Below are 13768 nucleotides of genomic sequence, written 5' to 3'. Positions count from 1 at the left end.
TTTATGATGGAGGTCAGTCAGGCTTATGGTCTGATCATTTTATTCGTATCTGATGATGGAACTCTTAAACTCAATAGCAAAGCCAGGCTGAGATCACTGGTCCTAATCTTTCATCAGGAACAGGAGACACTGCAGGCAAACACACACACACACGAACCCACACACACACACACACACACAGAGAGAATGGTGATTTTAAATTGAATCCATCAAAACAGAATTCCACCCGTATTGCCCCCAGATTCAATTTTGATTGGTTGATTTAAAGTGATTCTCTGCTTCTTCTTCTTTCTAACATCTCCCTTTTTATTACCCCCCCCCAATCACTTACTCCACCCCTCCTTTTCAACCACCTCTCCCTCTCCCAACTTACCCCCCTTCCTTCCCTCACCCTACCTCTCTCCAGACTACCAGCGGTTGATGACAGTTGCGGAGGGCATCACCACCCTGCTCTTCCCGTTCCAGTGGCAGCATGTCTACGTGCCCATCCTACCCGCCTCACTGCTGCACTTCCTGGATGCCCCCGTGCCCTACCTCATGGGCCTGCAGTCCAAGGAGGGCACCGACCGCTCCAAACTAGAGCTGCCACAGGAGGTATGGGCTACTGTGTGTGTCAGTGTGTGTGTGTGTGTGTGTGTATGCAACTGCGAATGGGTCTGTTTTTTTTTTTTTTGTAAGTGTGTGTCTCCACACAATAGGCAGTTACAGTAAGGGCTCATTGTTGCTGAATGCACACTGTCCAAGGCCATCCAACCCTGACTCTGCACAATGAGCCTCCCACCCACACAGGCAGACAACCTGGCTTCTATTCAGACTGAGCGGGAAGTGTAAAAATGCCGCTTTCAGACTCTTATTGTGGAGGAATGTCTATTAGAAGTTAATTTTAGTTTGTTGGAAAGCACTTAAACCTCTCTGAGATACTTCTATTGGTTTTGTCACTCACAGCCCAATGTTTTTGCATAGACCTCCTATTACTCCTGTGTGGAAGGAACTCAAACGGATATTTCTCTAGAACGGCTTAGTGGATTTTGGGATCGTGTGTGTCTATACCCTCTCCCTCCTCCCAGCTTGAGCGGCCTCCTCCTCCAACAGTCAAAGCGATGGAACCCTCGGTGCACAGCATGTGTGTGTGGGGACGAGATAAGACTCCTAATGGTCTGGAACATCCCAAAGAGATCCCCAGCTTCAGGGCTCTCCCTCACTCCCTCACTCCCTCACTCCCTCCCTCGCACCCCCACCGCTCATTAATCTGTCCCATTCCGTATGCATGGTAATTATCCGAGTCAGTGCGGCATCCGACGACGTACCCTGGTGCTGCTCCTGCCTCCTCACAATCCAATTTTCTGCCCCCCTGTGTTCCTCCGGATCCTCCCCTAAAGATCACACGGTGCCAAATGTTTTAATTTAGGAATATCTCTATTTTCTGATTGATTCTTTGAAGTGAGGAGGATGAAATGGAGGGATGAAAGAGGAGCTGAAAGCAAACGGAAAGAAGGAAAGGATCATAGAGAGAGGATGTGAATGAATGAATGACTTGCCTTTTTTTTAACCCTGGCTCTGTAGAAAGAATTCATCTCATTTCCATTTCAAATGGCAGAACAATAATTTGTCTCCTAATCATATTAGTCATGTTTGCATAGAAAATACCAAACAAGCACATGCACACACTCATGAATGCCAACAGTTTCATGTAATTTTGTCCCTCTTGATCCTCTATCCTTTCCATTGAATGCAAAAGAGGAACCCATGGCTTTTAACCGAAACTAGGCCAAACATTGTGTGCCTGTACAATCACCCAGCGGGGTGCGTGCTCCTTTTTCCGCAGCTCCTAAATCAGGCGGGTGGCCTGCAGTCTTCTCCGCTACCTAAATAAACCTCCGTTAGGCCAATCCACATCAGGTCAGATCTGTGCACAGACAGCTGATGCAGCCCTCACAGAGCCATGCACATGAGTCAAACCTGGACCCAGAAATACATGGAGAAGAAAATTTGAAAAGAAAAATTTGAAATTCACATCTGGAGCCTAGCAAATGCTGTTATTAAACTATAGTCAATTGGTAGTAAACCCAGCGTTTCAGATGCCAGACAGTAAATGCTAATGTCATGTAATTCATGTGTACAGTAACTCCTAGTCATCCTCCCACAGGGACAGTAGAGCCTGGAAGTATACACTGTGTGTGTGTACAGTATCATTGTTCCCCTGTGTGTCTCAGATGGAGGAGTGCTATAGAGCTGGAGGTGCAGTGTAATACATTAGACTGGGGCTTGGGGAGAGAAGGCTGTAAGCCCCGTTTCTACCACTGTAAGCTGTCATTGTGGTTGGTTTTTGAGTGTGTTGCTTTGTCTGTTAGAGTAAGACACCAGGGATGGTTGGTGTGTTTGAATTTGTATGTGTGATTTTATGTGAATTGTGGTTGTGATTGGTGTGCAAGCGTGTGTAATTGTTTCTGTCTGGCACACTACCCTTGAGCACAGGGTTTATGTCGTAATGCTGGTGGTTTGTCACAGTAACTCAATTATGTCAGATTTGGGTTTATTACTGACATTAATCTTTTTTTCATGTCAATCACATACTGACCCAGTTACCTAATACTCAATCTGTGCATGTCCATTCCTCAACCCCAACACACCCCTCTCTGAGTTTCTATTCATTGAGCAATAGCTATGTTATAATTGTTGTATAATCTTTCATCTTATTCCAAACCTCCCTCTCTCCTAACAGGCTAACCTGTGCTTCGTGGACATTGACAACCACTGCATCGAGCTGCCTGAGGACTTCCCCCAGTTCCCTAACAAACCAGAGTTCATCCAGGAGCTCAGTGAAGTCCTCCTCCGCTATGGAATATCCCCAGTGGGGGGCGCTCCTCCAACCTCTGTCCCCACCACCACCACCACCCCTGGGTCCGTCTCTACCCGTCACCCTGGTCTGAAGAGCCAACAGGCCCTGAGGGAGCTAGAGGACGATGGGAGGAATGGGAACCTAGGCGGGGAGCAGTTAGCTGTGTTGGAGCTTCTCCAAGGGAACACTACTCTGGAAAGACTCCAGGCTCTGGCTAAGAGAACGGGGGTCCGTGTGGAAGCCCTGAGGGGGGTAGGGGGTGAGGGAGAGGGCCAGGGGGGGAGGACGGCAGTCGAAGAGGAGGAGCTGAGGAACGCTAAGCTGAATGTACAGCTGAGGGAGGTGTTCGCTAGCAGGTTTACCACAATGTTCGCGGACTATGAGGCCTTCGTCATCCAAAGCGCTCCGGACCTGGAGTCCTGGCTCACCAACCGAGAGCAGATGCACAACTTTGATAAGGTGATGGGTTGACACAGAGACATGTGTACACACACACACACACACACACGGTTTATCTTGATGTAACGGGCTGTTTATTGAGGCCTGTGTTGTGTGATAGTGGAAGTCCACTGGGGCATTACCATGTTTGTGAGATGCTGGATTCAATTCTTTCCTGAAACCCGTCCACTATGAAAATATTCCATTTGATAAATAAGTAAGACGAACACAGCTGGAGCTGTTAATACTTGGCAATAACAATGTTTGCATTTCTAAAAATCACTGCGGAAATACATTCATATCAGCAAGCAGACAGAAAACAGAGTTGGTTGCTGTGTGTTTATGCTACGTGCTGTGCACCCAGAGTTGGTTGCTGTGTGTTTATGCTATGTGCTGTGCACCCAGAGTTGGTTGCTGTGTGTTTATGCTACGTGCTGTGCACCCAGAGTTGGTTGCTGTGTGTTTATGCTACGTGCTGTGCACCCAGAGTTGGTTGCTGTGTGTTTATTATGCTGTGCACCCAGAGTTGGTTGCTGTGTGTTTATGCTATTGGTTGCTGTGTGTTTATGCTACGTGCTGTGCACCCAGAGTTGGTTGCTGTGTGTTTATGCTACGTGCTGTGCACCCAGAGTTGGTTGCTGTGTGTTTATGCTACGTGCTGTGCACCCAGAGTTGGTTGCTGTGTGTTTATGCTACGTGCTGTGCACCCAGAGTTGGTTGCTGTGTGTTTATGCTACGTGCTGTGCACCCAGAGTTGGTTGCTGTGTGTTTATGCTACGTGCTGTGCACCCAGAGTTGGTTGCTGTGTGTTTATGCTACGTGCTGTGCACCCAGAGTTGGTTGCTGTGTGTTTATGCTACGTGCTGTGCACCCAGAGTTGGTTGCTGTGTGTTTATGCTACGTGCTGTGCACCCAGAGTTGGTTGCTGTGTGTTTATGCTACGTGCTGTGCACCCAGAGTTGGTTGCTGTGTGTTTATGCTACGTGCTGTGCACCCAGAGTTGGGCAGTATTTCTGTTATTTGTATTTGAAATATGTATTTCAATTACTTCTGAGTATTTAGTTAATTGTATTGCACTGGGCTGAACTACTGGCTGAACTACACTCAGTGCCTCCGGAAAGTATTCAGACCCCTTGACTTTTTCCATGTTGTTACGTTACAGCCTTATTCTAAAATGGATTCAATAAATACACATCCTCAGCAATCTACACAAAATACCCCATAATTATAATGCAAAAAAAGTGTTTAGAAATTTTAGCAAATGCATTAAACATGAAAAACGGATACCTTATTTACATAAGTATTCAGACCTTTGCTTAGAGACTCAATGTATCATCCTTGAGATGTTTCTACAACTTGATTGGAGTTCACATGTGGTAAATTAAATTGATTGGTAATGATTTTCAAAAGCACCCACCTTTCTATATAATGTCTGACAGTTGACAGTGCATGTCAGAGCAAAAACCAAGCCATGAGGTCGAAGAAATGTCCGTAGAGCTCCAAGACAGGATCGTGTCGAAGCACAGATCTGGGGAAGGGTACTACAACAATTCTGTAGCATTGAAAGTCCCCAAAAACAAAGTGGCCTCATCATTCTTAAATGGAAGAAGTTTGGAACCACCAAGACTCTTCCAAAAGCTGGCCGTCCAGCCAAACTGAGCAATCGGGGGAGAAGGGCCTTGGTCAGGGAGGTGACCAAAAACCCGATGGTCACTGACAGAGCTCTAGAGTTCCTCTGTGGAGATGGGAGAACCTTCCAGAAGGACAACCATCTTTGCAGCACTCCACCAATCAGGCCTTTATGGTAGAGTGGCCAGACGGAAGCCACTCCTCAGTAAAAGGCACGTCATCCCGCTTTGAGTTTTTGAACTCTTTGGCCTGAATGCCAAGCCTTACGTCTGGAGGAAACCTGGCACCATACCTTACGGTGAAGCATGGTGGTGGCAGCATCATGCTGTGGGGATTATCTGGCACCATACCTACGGTGAAGCATGGTGGTGGCAGCATCATGCTGTGGGGATTACCTGGCACCATACCTACGGTGAAGCATGGTGGTGGCAGCATCATGCTGTGGGGATTTTTTTTCCAGTGGCAGGGACTGGGAGACTAGTCAGGATTGAGGCAAAGATGAACACAGCAAAGTACAGAGAGATCCTTGATGAAAACCTGCTCTAGAGCACTCAGGACCTCAGACTGGGGAGAAGTTTCACCTTCCAACACGACAATGACCCTAAGCACACAGCCAAGACAACGCAGGAGTGGCTTCAGAACAAGTCTCTGAATGTCCTTGCGTGGCCCAGCCAGAGCCCGGACTTGAACACGATCTAACATCTCTGGAGAGACCTGAAAATAGCAGTGCAGCGACGCTCCCCATCCAACCTGACAGAGCTTGAAAGGATCTGCAGAGAAGAATGGGAGAAACGCCCCAAATACAGGTGTTCCAAGCTTGTAGCATCATACCCAAGAAGACTCAAGGCTGTAATCGCTGCCTGAAGGTGCTTCAACAAAGTGCTGAGTGAAGGGTCTGAATATTTATGTAAATGTCATATTTCAGTTAAAATATATATATTAGCAAAAATCTCTAAAAACCTGTTTTGACTTTGTCATTATGGGGTATTGTGTGTAGACTGATGGGGGGGAAATGATTTAATCAATTTGAGAATAAGGCTGTAACCTAACAGTCTGAATACTTTCTGAAGGCACTGTATTTTGTAACAAGATACTTCCAGAGCTGTAATTTGTATTTTCAAAGTACAAAATACTTTTCTATACCTTTTATTTATAGCTGTTCACGATTTTGTGGCCACCTTTGATGTCACTATGGTGTGATAAGCTCGCGTTCTAAATTAACTAAATATACATGTTTATGAAAAAATGAACTATTAAAAAGCATGCTGAGTAGTATTTTAAGGATCTCCACCGCGAAGCAAGGCCAATAAATATACCCAGTGTGCTTTGCAGTTCATTTTGGTTCATTTTTACATTTTGGTCATTTAGCAGACACACTTATCCGGAGTGACTCAGTCAGTGCATTCAACTAAGGTAGATAAACAACAACATAACACAGTTATAATAAGTAAATGTATTTCCAAATACAAAATACATGTATTTTTAATCAAATACTTTTCAAAAGACAAGTATTTTGTAGTTTATTTTGATACATTGATCTTTATGGTATTTTGTAAATGTATTTTGTAGTTTCTGTCCATCCCTGTGTGCACCTATATCATTTTGTAATTACATTTGTTGCTTTCCCTACCTACTAGTATTTGTCTTCATATCTTTCCCTGCAAGTGCATGCATGTCAATGTATCTGTGTCTGTACTAACAGATCTCCCCTCTCTCCAGGCATCCTTCCTATCTGACCAGCCGGAGCCCTACCTGCCCTTCCTGTCCCACTTCATCGAGACCCAGATGTTCGCCACCTTCATCGACAACAAGATCATGTCCCAATGGGAGGAGAAGGAGCCGCTGCTCCGCGTGTTCGACGGACGCATCGATAAAGCTCGTCTATACAATGTTAGAGCCCCAAGTCTGCGATCCTCCAACTACCAGAGGTGCACCGTCCTCAAGGAGTCAGGTGAGTGAGAAGAGAGCAGGGAGGGGGGGGGGGCGAGATCAACAGAGAGGGATAGGTGGAATTGAAGGACAAATCTAGAGTCGTTTAAAATGAGTCTTTGGTAGGTAACAGAGAAATAAGGAGAGGGACTAATTGAAAGTTTGGACTTGAATTAGAATGTCCTCTCCTGTGCCGTCTGTCTGATCAGCATGCTGTGGATGACTGCTGTCTCTATCAGTCTGTCTGCCTGGCTGGCATACCAACGATGCTTTAAGAGGTCACACAGGACTCCTTTTAAATCCATCTCTTTACACATCCATCCTATTACTTTCCATCTCATCATCCTCTTCTCCTTCTTGACCTCTTTCATGTGTTCATTGGAAACAGCAGACTTCTCTCCACTCAGCAGGTGCTCCCCTTGGCCTATTCTGCCTTTTTGTCTTTGTCTCAAAGAAAGCCTCACCCCACAAAGCTTATTCTTCTACGCTCTATTTCTTTCTTTCATTCTCTTTCGCGCACACACACACACACACACACACACTTCCCCCAAAACACTCCCACCGCCCCTACCCCACTGAGTCAGTCCTGAGTCTGGCTTCCTCACTTCCTTTTGCCTACGCAGCAGAGACTTAACGAGGGCAAGCCAAATGGGTACTAATTAAGATTTTTAAAAAGACCTGACCAGACACTCTCACAGACAATGAATAGGGTGTGTGTGTGCGTGCTCATGTCCGTGGTACAGGTATAGGTGGAGTCAATTGGCAGGGTCTGACCTGGCAGACTTTAATGGAACGAGTTCTGTAAAAGCCTAATTGTTCAGGGGGAGCTCTTTCAGAGGTGGTGGCGCGTGCAGTTCCCCAATTATACACACAAAAGAAACTCTTCTATTCTACTTAATTTCCCTCAGTCACTCCGGTGCTCCTCTCTCTCCTGTCTGACAAACAATGAGGACTGAGATTGGAAGATGCATTCGGAAGGGTTTTGTTAGACAACAACAAAAATATCTCATACGAGCCATGTAAAGAATTACCTCGCCAACAGATGCGCTGTTTATCACCGTGAGCAGAGGTTAATTGACGGATGCCTTGTTGGTTTGGGTTGAGTCGTACTGCGTCTGTTTTCTCTACCTTGTGTCCATTAAAGGAAATGGTTAGAGAAGGAGGTAGGTTTGGAGAGCAAACAGAAAGACCGAGAAAGAGCAAGCAGTGAGATGAAGAGAGCGGGGTGTTTATAGATAATGAGGGAGAGGGGAGGAGGAAAGGGCCGCAGTACAGCATGTCCTGTAGTGAATTGAACAAACACTATGCTTTGATGACCTGCCAAGCTTTGTTTAGAGGAGCACAAGAGTGGGAGCTTGTGTTGGTGTCTCTTTTCATTCAAAGTCAACTCAAAAGGTTTAGTCCTAGCATTGTACTAAATGTATTCTCAAGTAGTGGTTATACCAAATGAAGGCCTTACTCAAATCCCCCCTCTTGATTTGATCTCCCTGCCCAGCCCAGGCCATCGAACAGCGGATGATGAAGATCGACCACACAGCCATCCACCCCCACCTGTTGGATATGAAGATTGGACAGGGCAAATATGAACAGGGCTTCTTCCCCAAGCTGCAGTCTGACGTGCTCTCAGTCGGACCCACCAATAACAAGTGAGTATATGATGCCATTACCGAAGAGCCAACCAATGACGGCCATTGTTTCTTGGAAAAAATGGTAATGGTAACGGTTTGAACACGTTACAGTTGTGTTATGGTGATGTAGTCCAAGTTAACAAGTGTTTATTACCAATTTTCCATCTGTATTATGTCGTTTTTTTTGTTTTAGTTTTTTTTGCTGAATTTTTAAAAATGTTTTTATTTTTTATTATGTAGTTGAGTAGAGTCTGTATAAATGTTTGTGGTTAACAGTGTTATGTCTGTCAGCAGGTGGTCCAATCGTACTGCTACGGCTCAGCGTAGGAAAGACCGTCACAGACAACAAACAGAACACCTGACTCTAGATAACGACCTCAAAGAGGTACGGACACGACACACCGTCCTCCCTCTTCATCCTCTCCTCTTCCTCTGGTTCCATAGCATGCCTTTATGTTCCTTTTTTATTTGATTTCTTTTGAGTTTCTTCTTTTCGTCTTAGCTTGGTTCTGTTTTCAAAGCCTGTCCGTCCTTGTCTTAACTGATGTCATGTTTGTTTCTGTAGCTTGTTTTCTCTTTAACTTCTCTTTTGTTTTTTAGTTTCTATTATTTGAATGTCCTGTGCATTCATGTGCATGGTGCTTCTTTTCCTTTCTTTTCTCGTTCCTGTCTTTTCTGTGGGTCCTGTGCGTTGGGGTTGGGTCGTACCACCTCTCAGCAGGTAGAGGGGTGTCTAGTCCTGCAGAACTCCATGGCGTTTTGGGAGTGGGACAAGGCGTCTCCACCGCCCCTCAAACCACCAAAAAAGTCTGCCTCTGAGTGCTGCCTGGTATGTGGAGAAGTGACGGACCCTCCCACTAACCCCCAAAAACTACCTCTACCCCCAAAATCTACCCCTACCCCCAAGAGGACCCCCACTCCACTTCTCCACTCCAGTCCTGCTTCACACATACACACAATCCCTGCTTACTCACACACATTGGCTCTGTTTGATAGATCCCCCATGCACCTGTCACATTGGTTAAAGTCGACAGCACTGAAAGAGTAAGTCATGGCTCTGCAGAGGATCTTGTTTACCCTCATCTCTCTCCTCGTCCTACCCTTTTATAGTTTTGTATCTCTGTGGGGAGGAGAGAGATGAGAAGGGAATTACTGAATCGTAACTATACAAAATCAGATAAGATGGCAGAATCATTTCAGATTCAGGCCAATTTAAGTCAACTAGAGTGAACTCACCAGAGTGTGTCACTGAAATGGGCTCAGCGCCTCAACTTTCTGTGGAGAAGTAAACAGAAAATGTTATTTTTACTTTGCCATGTTTTCTCTATGAGCACATAACCCCCCGCCACATCCCAACGTTTGCTAAAAGGTTTTCAAGACTGTACAAAAACCACAATGTCTGCCCTCAATTCTACCTTTACACAACCTCTTACAGTTGGACCCAACTGAGAAATGTCCCTCCATCCTGTAATGGTTAATATTAGTCGTGGCCAAAAGTTTTGAGAATGACACAAATATACATTTTCACAAAGTCTGCTGCCTCAGTTTGTATGATGGCAATTTGCATATACTCTAGAATGTTAGGAAGAGTGATCAGATGAATTGCAAAGTCCCTCTTTGCCATGCAAATGAACTGAATCCCCCAAAAACATTTCCACTGCATTTCAGCCTTGCCACAAAAGGACCAGCTGACATCATGTCAGTGATTCCCCCTTTAACACAGGTGTGAGTGTTGACGAGGACAAGGCTGGAGTTCACTCTGTCATGCTGATTGAGTTCGAATTTCAGACTGGAAGCTTCAAAAGGAGGGTGGTGCTTGGAATCATTGTTCTTCCTCTGTCATCCATGGTTACCTGGAAGGAAACACGTGCCGTCATCATTGCTTTGCACAAAAAGGGCTTCACATGCAAGGATATTGCTGCCAGTAAGATTGCACCTAAATCGACCATTTATCAGATCATCAAGAACTTCTCGGAGAGCAGTTCCATTGTTTTGAAGAAGGCTTCACGGCGTACAAGAAAGTCCTGCAAGCGCCAGGACCATCTCCTAAAGTTGATTCAGCTGCGGGATCGGGGCACCACCAGTACAGAGCTTGCTCAGGAATGGCAGCAGGCAGGTGTGAGTGTATCGGCACGCACAGTGAGGCGAAGACTTTTGGAGGATGGTGTCAGAAGGGCAGCAAAGAAGCCACTTCACTCTAGGAAAAACATCAGGGACAGACTCATATTCTGCAAAAGGTACAGGGATTGGACTGCTGAGGACTGGGGTAAAGTCATTTTCTCTGATGAATCTCCTTTCCGATTGTTTGGGGCATCCGGAAGATGACTTGTCTGGAAAAAAACAAGGTGAGCGCTACCATCAGTCCTGTGTCATCCCAACAGTAAAGCATCCTGAGACCATTCATGTGTGGGGTTGCTTCTCAGCCAAGGGAGTGGGCTCACTCACAATTTGCCTAAGAACACAGCCATAAATGAAGAATGGTACCAACACATCCTCCGAGAGCAACTTCTCCCAACCATCCAGGAACAGTTTGGTGACGAACAATGCCTTTTCCAGCATGATGGAGCACCTTGCCATAAGGCAAAAGTGATAACTAAGTGGCTCGGGGAACAAAACATCGATATTTTGGGTCCATGGCCAGGAAACTCCCCAGACCTTAATCCCATTGGGAACTTGTGGTCAATCCTCAAGAGGCGGGTGGACAAACAAAAACCCACAAATTCTGACAAACTTCAAGCATTGATTATGCAAGAATGGGCTGCCATCAGTCAGGATGTGGCCCAGAAGTTAATTGACAGCATGCCAGGGCGGATTGCAGAGGTCTTGAAAAAGGGTCAGCACTGCAAATATTGACTCTTTGCATCAACTTCATGCAATTGTCAATAAAACCTTTGACACTTATGAAATTATTGTAATTATACTTCAGTAATCTATAGTAACATCTGACAAAAATATCTAAAGACACTGAGGCAGCAAACTTTGGAAAATAATATTTGTGTCATTCTGAAAACTTTTGGCCATGACTGTAGAGTTTTACAGACAGAGCTGACTGTTGCTCCATCTCTGATTCCATCAGAAGTACATGCAGGAGGCTCGGAGCCTGGGGAAGAACCTCCGTCAGCCCAAGCTGTCTGACCTCTCACCTGCCGTCATCGCTCAGACCAACTGGAAGTTTGTAGAGGGACTACTCAAGGAGTGTCGCATGAAGGTGAGTCTGTACATGTGAAATATATTGTGGTATTGGTCAAGTTGTGGTTGCAGTTGCTATGTGTCTCGAATGTATATTGGTCCAATTTTCTGTTGCTTGGTGTAGTTATGAGGGGATTGGTTTCCTGTCTACAAACTGGTTGTTTGTATCCTATGTGTAGGGGTCATGTTGTGTTAGTCAAGTTTCTGTGTCTCCTGTCTCCAGACTAAGCGTATGTTGGTGGAGAAGATGGGCAGGGAGGCAGTTGAGCTGGGTCATGGGGAGGCCAACATCACAGGTCTGGAGGAGAACACTCTCATCGCCTCCCTCTGTGACCTGCTGGAGAGGATATGGAGCCACGGCCTACAAGTCAAACAGGTCTGTAGAGACACACACGTGCATACACATGCACTGAACAGAAACACACACATACATGCACACACACTCTCTCTAATCAGGTTTTATCGTAATGATGACATTACGTTTTACAATGTAAACCCTCATGCTCAGTGCTCTACTTGGAAGAACCTGCTATTGGCTATAGGTCAGAGGTCAGTCTACCAGCACTTTGGTTAATCCGGTTTTATAGTAATAACCATATGACCCTATTTCATTAGGCTTATTGACTGGTAATCCTCTATCTATAGTCTAGTATTATTAGCTATTGGAAGTGCATTGTTTCCTGTATTAGGGAGTGTATTGGCTATTAACTTCTTACGGATCATTGGGACGCTATCGGCCCACCTGGCCAACATCCGGTGAAATTGTCGAGCGCGAAATTCAAATGATAGAAATCGTAATATTAAACATTCATGAAAATACAATTGTCATACATCATTTAAAAGCTTCTTGTTAATCCAGCCATGTTGTCAGATTTCAAAAAGACTTTACGGCGAAAGCACACCATGCAATTATCTGATGACAGCGCCCAGCACACAAAAGCATTACATATATTTTCCAACCAAGCAGAGAAAGTCAGAAATAGCGCTAAAATAAATCACTTACCTTTGAAGATCTTCACCTGGTTGCAATCACAAGGGTCACAGCTACATAACAAATGGTCATTTTGTTCGATGAAGTCCTTCTTTATATCCCAGAAAATTATTTCATTGGCGCGCTAGACTCAGTAATCCACTGGTTTCCCTCGTTAAAAATGCATACAAATGAATCCTGTAAATTACCAATAAACTTCTTCCAAACATATCAAACAATGATCATAATCAATCCCCAGGTACCCTAATATGTAAATAAACAATCGAATTTAAGACTGAGAATACCAGAGACCATTACCGGAGATAAATAATGAAGTACGCGCACTTACTGGAATATGAAACAAACACTACAGCCAAAATGGGAGCCACTTACTAAAACTATAAATTCTAACTTGTTTTTCAAAAAACAAGCCTGAAACTCTTTCTAAAGACTGTTGACATCTAGTGGAAGCCCTAGGAACTGCAATCTGGGAGGACTTCCTTTTATATTCCCATTGACAGCCATAGTAATCAAGGGTGAGCTGGAAAAAAATTCTGGATGGATTGTCCCCTGGTTTTTGCCTGCCATATCAGTTCTGTTATACTGACAGACATTATTGTAACAGTTTTGGAAACTTTAGAGTATTTTCTATCTAATACTCCCAATTATATGAATGTCCTAGCTTCTGGGCCTGAGTAACAGGCAGTTTACTTTGGGCACCTCATTCATCCAAACTTCCGAATACTGCCCCCTAGCCCAAAGAAGTTAAGTGTGTGGGTTGACCTCTAACCTCTGGACTGTGACCCCTGTAGGGGAAGTCAGCTCTGTGGTCCCACCTTCTGCACTACCAGGCCAGAGAGGAGAAACTGGAGCAGCAGCAGGCAGAGTCACCAGGTAAGAACACCCACATACACATATATAAACACACGCACACACCTTAATATACAACATTGACATGAAACACATGTCACTCCTACCCTCAATCCATTCAGTCACACACTATCCATACCTAATAATCCACTGAAATACAACATTTTCAAATGAATCTACAGACCTTTCACACTCCAGTGGCATTTGATATATTTAATTTAAATTGGAGCGCTGCCAAAGCTGAGATGTGTGTGTGTGTGCTTCTTTCTCCCTCCC

The 13768-nt window shown here is 44.9% G+C and overlaps 1 protein-coding gene across 10 annotated transcripts in view; it reads left to right on the top strand.

The window, feature by feature from the left end:
* Window positions 1-13768, top strand: part of LOC112214294 (DENN domain-containing protein 5B-like) — a 72268-nt gene that overhangs the window by 49391 nt on the left and 9109 nt on the right. For 3 of the 10 annotated variants that reach the window (XM_042298019.1, XM_042298022.1, XM_042298021.1), the window contains 9 exons: window positions 407-594; window positions 2723-3298; window positions 6626-6857; window positions 8331-8481; window positions 8755-8848; window positions 9182-9292; window positions 11540-11671; window positions 11876-12028; window positions 13435-13516. In XM_042298019.1, the coding sequence (XP_042153953.1) occupies window positions 407-594; window positions 2723-3298; window positions 6626-6857; window positions 8331-8481; window positions 8755-8848; window positions 9182-9292; window positions 11540-11671; window positions 11876-12028; window positions 13435-13516 (1719 nt within the window). The remainder of the gene's footprint in view (window positions 1-406; window positions 595-2722; window positions 3299-6625; window positions 6858-8330; window positions 8482-8754; window positions 8849-9181; window positions 9293-11539; window positions 11672-11875; window positions 12029-13434; window positions 13517-13768) is intronic. The other 7 variants (XM_042298023.1, XM_024372943.2, XM_042298026.1 and 4 more) reach the window with 3 other exon arrangements.

This window comes from Oncorhynchus tshawytscha, linkage group LG15 (assembly GCF_018296145.1).
Source record: "Oncorhynchus tshawytscha isolate Ot180627B linkage group LG15, Otsh_v2.0, whole genome shotgun sequence".
Taxonomy (NCBI): domain Eukaryota; kingdom Metazoa; phylum Chordata; class Actinopteri; order Salmoniformes; family Salmonidae; genus Oncorhynchus; species Oncorhynchus tshawytscha.
Note: the sequence above shows the minus strand (reverse complement) of the source record. Positions and strands in the feature narration are given on the sequence as shown.